The sequence below is a fragment of the Camelus dromedarius genome, chromosome 24 (assembly GCF_036321535.1).
Source record: "Camelus dromedarius isolate mCamDro1 chromosome 24, mCamDro1.pat, whole genome shotgun sequence".
NCBI lineage: Eukaryota > Metazoa > Chordata > Mammalia > Artiodactyla > Camelidae > Camelus > Camelus dromedarius.
In genome coordinates, this window is record NC_087459.1 from 14777159 (window position 1) to 14784267 (window position 7109).

General features: G+C 43.2%; 1 protein-coding gene across 1 annotated transcript; it reads right to left on the reverse strand.

The window, feature by feature from the left end:
* Positions 1-214: 214 nt before the first annotated feature.
* RPS15A (ribosomal protein S15a) lies at positions 215-6416 on the reverse strand. Its single transcript, XM_010982600.3, has 5 exons — positions 6315-6416; positions 5126-5263; positions 4588-4667; positions 1621-1706; positions 215-347 (listed from the first exon to the last, which is right to left on the reverse strand). Exons 2-5 carry the CDS (start codon positions 5256-5258, stop codon positions 254-256), a joined length of 393 nt encoding a protein of 130 aa, XP_010980902.1. The 5' UTR covers positions 5259-5263; positions 6315-6416; the 3' UTR covers positions 215-253.
* Between the last annotated feature and the right edge of the window lie 693 nt (positions 6417-7109).

Consider the following 7109-nt stretch of genomic DNA (forward strand, 5'->3'; position numbering starts at 1 on the left):
CCACCTGGACCTCAAGCCAGAGTCAACCATCCGGGGTCAGACACCCTCCTCTGTGGTGAGCCAGGAGAGTGATGGGGTAAGTTATCCCAAATCAACTTTCTTGTTTACTTCAGGGAAAAAGCATTCACCAATTAACACAAAGGCTGTACACTGCCGCAGACGCTCCTGCTACTCTGCTGTACAAAGTTCAAAACGACTGAGGGAAGCACCAGAGTCCACTGAGGCATTTTATTTGCTCGTATGTATTACACCCCTAGAAAAAGAATCCAAGGATCTTCCCCCCTGTGTGTTTTCGCCTTGCTTCTTCATGGTCCATGATGCCGGCTGACGTTGTCAGTACAATGAAACTACGGAAAGTTAAAAAAAAAATGTTGGTGAGTTTTCCTAAACATAGTTCAACACAGAGCTGCTTTTTAATACAAAAAAACAGCAACATTCATCAGTGCTTAAGATGCCTTCCCATAACGGACAGACTGCTGCCGCCTGCGGGCTGGCTCCTAGACGCAAACAGAGGCTTCAGCTACACGCGCTCATACAGCCCTGCCCTCAGCTGACAGCAAGAAACAATGCTATTCAGTCTAGTCAAAGACAAAGAACAAACCATAGGCATATGTAGAATAGATGAGATTATACTGTATAGCACAGGGAAATATATACAAGATCTTACGGTAGCTCACAGCGAAAAAGAATGTGACAATGAATATATATGTTCACGTATAACTGAAAAACTGTGCTCTACAGTAGAAATTGACACAACACTGTAAACTGACTAACTCAAAAAAAGTAAAAACAGAAAGAACAAACTCCTTTAGCTTCAAAATGTCACTCTACTCTTAAGGAAGTACTGATACAAACCTGACTGAACTATTTCTGCCACTTAATGTACACATGATCACAAACTATTGTACACACAGCTAATTGGACAAAGGAGTCCCACCTGGCCCAGCTACCCCATAAATTACCATGGGGATCAAAATAAGGCATGTAAGATGGTATGCCAACTGTGAGGCATTAGAACTAGTATCATAAATACAATCAGAAATCACTGTTCACATAGAGTAACCATGAAGCGACAGCAAATTCCAACATTGCCAAATATATGACTGGGGGCTAAGTTATCAACAACAGATAAACACTGCATCAGATCCTAAAGTGCTTTATCAGAACTAAATCAGGTGATACCTTTTAAGAGTCACTTTTAAGATGAAGAAATCAAGGCTATGACTTGCCCAAGGCCTCATAGCCTTAAAAGAAAAACAAGGATTTGAACTCAGTCTCTTATCAAAGATGAATATTTTCAAACTGAGTTTCCCCAAAGGTCTAGGGTTAGAAGTGATTCTGGCCACACAAGGGGATTCACAGCAAACATGTATGAACTATATGCACTGAGCTGAAAGAGCAGACATTGAAAGGCGCACAAACCATAGCCTCAGCTTTCACATGCCTCCCAGAACCTGGACCTAACACATGAAATGTGGCAACACAGGAGCTAATCCTGAGGTCAAGCTGGTTGGAATGGAGACAATTACTGCTGTAACTAAAAAATAACTCCACTCAAGCCAAATTACATCACAGCAATCCTTAGCATTAACTTCTTTTACAAAAGGAAAATCAACTCACCCAAACTGACGGGATGGGAGCAGATTATTCTGCCATTTTTCTAGATCTTTGAGTTGCACATCAAATCTGGGGCTGATCACTCCACACTGTAAAAACAAAACAGAAAATGCTTTTCACACTTCACCAATAACAGAAAAACTGAGTAACACTAAAAAGTATTTATAACGGAAGTCATATAAACCAACCAACTGAACATTTAATAGGTAACTATGCCGTGCCATCTTTGATATAAATGCCATTTGAAAAAAAATACTGAATTAAGGCTACACCAGGAAGAAAAACCAAACCACTGGAAAAGTCAAAAAAGAGGTAGAACACAAGGCATCTCTTGACAGTGTCAGGTCACCAGTGTGCATTCCTACAGCCTGGAGACAAATGACCAAATTTTAAAGAGCTAAGAGACGAAGTCTTAAGACAAATAAAACTGTAGTCAAACTTTTTAACTTAAGGTTGAAATTATCTTGAGAACCCAAATCCTCCTCCTGTAAGTTAAAACGCGTAACGTCAGAATTCCTAAACAAGCTCCACAAGCACTAAACTAAAAACGAAGAACTGCTGCTCCACACCGATGAAGGACCAGTAACCATTTCTGGAGCATACTATCCCACAACCCCACATCTTCTCAAACTAACATTACCTGGCAAAATGGATAGGAAAGCAGAAAGCGGTAAGGATTTTGTTATCCCATCTGCTTGCTACTGGGAAAACAGCAACAACTATCCTCCAAAGTGAGAGTTCTCTAAGAGCCAAAGCACTGTAATCAATCATATCTAAGCCATAAAACACAGTAAGTGTTCAAACATCCTCTAACAGGCTACATGAGCCTACCCATGGGTTCACGAGGTCTATGACTAGATCAACTGGGAAGAAGATGAGGGGATCCAAAGGTGCCTTAATCTGGGCTAAACATGATCCCCCGCCGCCAGCCGCTCATATCACTACTCTAAAAATCACCAGCATACTTAAAAATATCAAAGCAGGTTTCCCACTATCTACACACAGCAAACGATCACGTGAGCACTCAGGATTAGTACCATTGAAGTGTATACTTCAATCAGCTAAAAAAGCAGACAGGCAGTTTTGTGTATCATTAAAAAGATCCCAAGACAGTAAAGAGACTATGAATTTAGAACTTACTTAAGTCTTTGGAGCAGTTACACATCACCGAACAGATACGAACCCACAGAAACTGAAAATGACCTATCAGGCCCAACTGCCCTCTGGCAGGAAGCCCACTCAGGTTCTTTTTGTAATACTATACTATCAGCTACAGGTGCCAAGGGCAATCCCACACTGGATGGAAAGAATACAGGGACAGGAATAAGGAAAACCCAAGGAAGCTAAGTGAAAGGCCTTTCTGAGGCCACCACATCACTACTCCCAGGCTTTTATTTATTCCAGCAGCAAAAATCCCTCTAGCAGAATTCCAGAATTCCCTCTCGCAATCTTAAGAGGATATGATTAAGGCCAGAATTTTCTTCATCTAGTGTTTAAACACTACCTACTTTCCAGCCCCATTACATTTTCAGGAAGGTACATTCATCTGTTGCATGAGTGGGCAAATTTCTTCTTATAAAGGAAAAAAACTGAAATTCAGAGAAACCCCAAACTAAGTTTGTTTTGCTAAAGTCAGCTAAATAAGTGGCAAGGCCTGGATTCCAACTACCAGTAAGCCAGAATTTTTCAAACTAGTATACCCCAGAACAAGGATGCCACAGATGAGTTCCATTTGAGAAATGCTCTTTTCAAACTTATTTCTCAAGCTATTATGTATAGTGAACGTTCAAGAGGAATTTGAAACAGCACTTCTGCAATCGAGTTTTTTGCTTTTTAACATCAACCCAATCTTTCAGATGTACTATAAACTATACACTGGAAGCAGCTCTTTCCCAGGCTAACTAGCTCAGAGACCTTGAGCAGGACTCAGATCTCAGCTTAACTCCTAAAAATAGAGAAAAGAAAAAAACAACAAACACATTCTCTTCTACCTCAGAAACACACTGTGAGGGTCAGGGGAGAAAGAATAGTAAATCCACATCCTTCTCTGGGATTGGGATCTAATGGCTACAATACAACAGAACAAGACACAGATCCAAAATTACCTTTGAAAACTCTTCAAATCTCTCCACAAAGGCTTCGCATCCAGTAGTTTTCACCTGACACTAAGAAGTTAACCACGCATGAAGCAAGTTCACTATCTAGGGAAGCAACTTTGTAAAGTAGAAATTGTTGGACCAGGAAATAACTTCACCAATCTGTCCCCACCACTAACCACTCACTTTCTGGGCCGCTTTTCCCCACTCAGTTGGTCAGCAGGATCTCAGACTCCCTGCAAATGTGAAAGCTACAAACCTGAACTCAAAGCAAAGTAGCAGTTCAGAGACCCTAATCTGCTAGTAGACAAACACCTGCCCCCCAAATACGTGGAGTTAAACCACAGTGAAAAGAATCAAACTAGGTTATGCTTACAATTCAAACTGAAAGGGAGAACAAACCTCAAAGGCAAACATTCAACCTATGACAGCAAAACCATAAGTATTATATTGTTAGAAAATCCCATATTTGGCTCAGAACATCCAATACAATAACCGAGAGGAAGGACCAAAGATATTTACACAGACAGGATTAGTGGCTTTGAGCCACCCAGGTTCAAGCCACTGAGGTGGACAGTTTACACCACTAAAGATTCAAAACACCAGTACCACCAGTTGTTGCTTCACCCCCACCCTCCCAGGTCTCCCTCCCTTCAGACAGCCTATTCCACAAACACTAGGCCAACTCACAATTCTACCTGGAGAACCAATGAAGTAAAACGTGATACAAAGATTAATGATTCTAATCAATTTCTAATTTTTTAACCTAACTAGATAAAACAAGCACACTGCTATTTGGTTTTACAACAGCAATTACGACACCATGTTAGACTATTCTTAAGGTTCTCAAATGTGGAAAATAATCAATTCTTACCTTATTTAGCCTGCCTGTGAGGTTCACAACAATTTTCCCAGCTCTGTGATCATCAATGATTTCAAATTCGCCAATGTAACCTACAGAATACAACTGACTGTTATAATTTTTAAGGTTTAGGGGACAACACCCAAAACAATTCCAAAAAGGGGATTCTTTCCTCCTTGCCCCTTCATAGCTTCCCACTCCCAAAGGCTACCTCGTGCCCAAGACGTGCAACAATCCTCCTTTCCATCTCAAGCTCTTAGAAGAGCCCAGGGGCCCTTTCAATGACATGTTGCAGCTGCAATATTAGAGAAAGACCATTTTAGCTGCCAAACACCTAGCAGGGCAACCGTCACAAACCTCCACAGTCCTGATCTACTCAAGAGTTTCTTGAACAGCATGATTTACCCAGATTATCCTGTCCACAGCCCAAGTCAACTGAAGGATACCTTGCTCCCCTATCTTCCCAGTCCTCTCCCCGAACATTTAATTTCTACAGGACCCACACCCTAGTATGTTTACATCAAAACATAAAACCCAGCAACACACTTACCATGCTTCATCATCACAGTTAGAAACCGGACAATGACTTTGGAGCACGGCCTAATAAGAACCTGGCGTTTGCCTCTCTTTTCGGCATTGTTGATGCTCTTGAGAGCATCAGCCAGGACGTTCATGCGCACCATTATGGCTGTTCAGGGAAGACAGAACAGGAATTTTAGCGACACTGCCATCAACAGACACCCGACTATTCCACTGCGAATACATCCTTTTCTTTCTGCCTCTGTCATGACGAAATTTCCCTATCTTTAAGCAGGCTGGTTCCCCAGAGGAACATGTCAACTACCAAGAGTATCAGCTAAGGTACTTAGTTATTCAGAACGGGACCTGATAATGACCAACAATGTTTCCCAAACTACAGGAATCCAGCAGCGTCTGTACCATTAACATTGTCCTTTAAACCAACTAGCCCGATATCAGCCTTGTCCTAATATGCAAAAGACACTGCTTAACTTTCATCTATTACTGTTGAAACTAAAACGTCCGTTCTTGTGCCACCCAAAGCTATATCCAACAGCAAACGTACCACAGTGGCAGATAGGAACGTCCTAAACGCACCGGACTGGACTCCATCCCAATGAGCACGAACTATGTTTAATAAAGTTTTGAAAGCTAAAGGCAGAGACCAAAGCACGTCTCAAATGCAAATAGTAGGGATTCAACCTACTTCCTCAAGCTCAACAAAGTGTCTGAGGGAAAACCCTGGAGCCCGGATGAGGTTAGTTCCCAGCAAACCACCACCCCAGGCAGGAAGCAGTTTTCCCTGCTAAGGGTCGTTTAGTCTCCCAAGCTCCCAGCGCGGTAGCAGTAATGGGAAGCTGCACGTCCCAGCCAGCGCCACGGTCCCCGAAGCTTCTCGGAGCCAAGGAGCTACCTCAGCCACTAATGAGAGGTCCTGAGGCAGTCAATCAACTCCGGGCTACGGCCCCTCCGGACGGCCGAAAGCTCCAGGTCCCGCCAGTGCTGCGGCCTGCACCCCAAAGGCCGAGCTCCCCAGAGTGCAGAGCATGGGATGGCCGGGCATGTCTCTCCCCTCCGCCTGCCCAAACCCCCACAAGGCCAGCATCCCCGGCCCAGGAGGCCTCCGGCATCCTCGCAGAGCACCGAAGCCAAACCTCAGGTGGCAGGATGGCACTGATAACCGACGGATGATGTTGGACAGCTCAGAGAAAGGTACTCACCGGCACGGAAAGATGGCGGAAAGAGGACGGGAGGGGCGAGCGCACGGAATTATGGGAAGCGGTCAGGCTATCGCGAGACTTTCAAAGGACCGCCAAAAACAAAAAAAGGATTGCCTAGTGGAAGGAGGTGGGCAAAGGGGCGGAGCCTCCTCAGGGGTGGATAGTAGAGAGTCGACGGAATCGAACATAACCCAGGTGAGTAGAGGTGCGGCATTAGCCGTAGGTTCGATAACCTTCTAGCACCTAATCCGTAGAAATAAAAAGCTGACAAGGGTCTAGGTATTTGCTAATTTTTATTGCAATAACTGTTCACCATTTAGAATAAATGTTGATACGTGCGTATTTACAGTATTTTTGGAAGGCCCACAGAAATCGGTAATTGCCGCTTGGGAGGGCGTTAGGAACTGGGATGAAATACTTGCTTTTCACCCAAAACTATTTCGTTTTATCTTCTGAAACATATGTATAGATTATTTTTTTAAAGCAGTTAAAAATATTTTTTGTAATCAGTGCTTCCTTTCTGACTCTTCTTAAATATTCGAAATTATTTACTAGAGGTCCAGACTTTTCTTTCGAGTTCTGAGATACACAGTTTGCAAGAAAGCCACACTGTTTCGAAATAAACGCTCAGCCTCTTAAAGGTTATTGCGAGATAATGGAGACAAAGGGCTCGCAAAATGTCTGGCAGAGTAAATACCCAATAGATACTGCTTGAAGCCCTGGGTGGGAGTGAATTCTGGCTCCGCCCTCTGTGGAGCTGAGTGACCTCGGGCTAGTTGCCTAATATCTGAAACT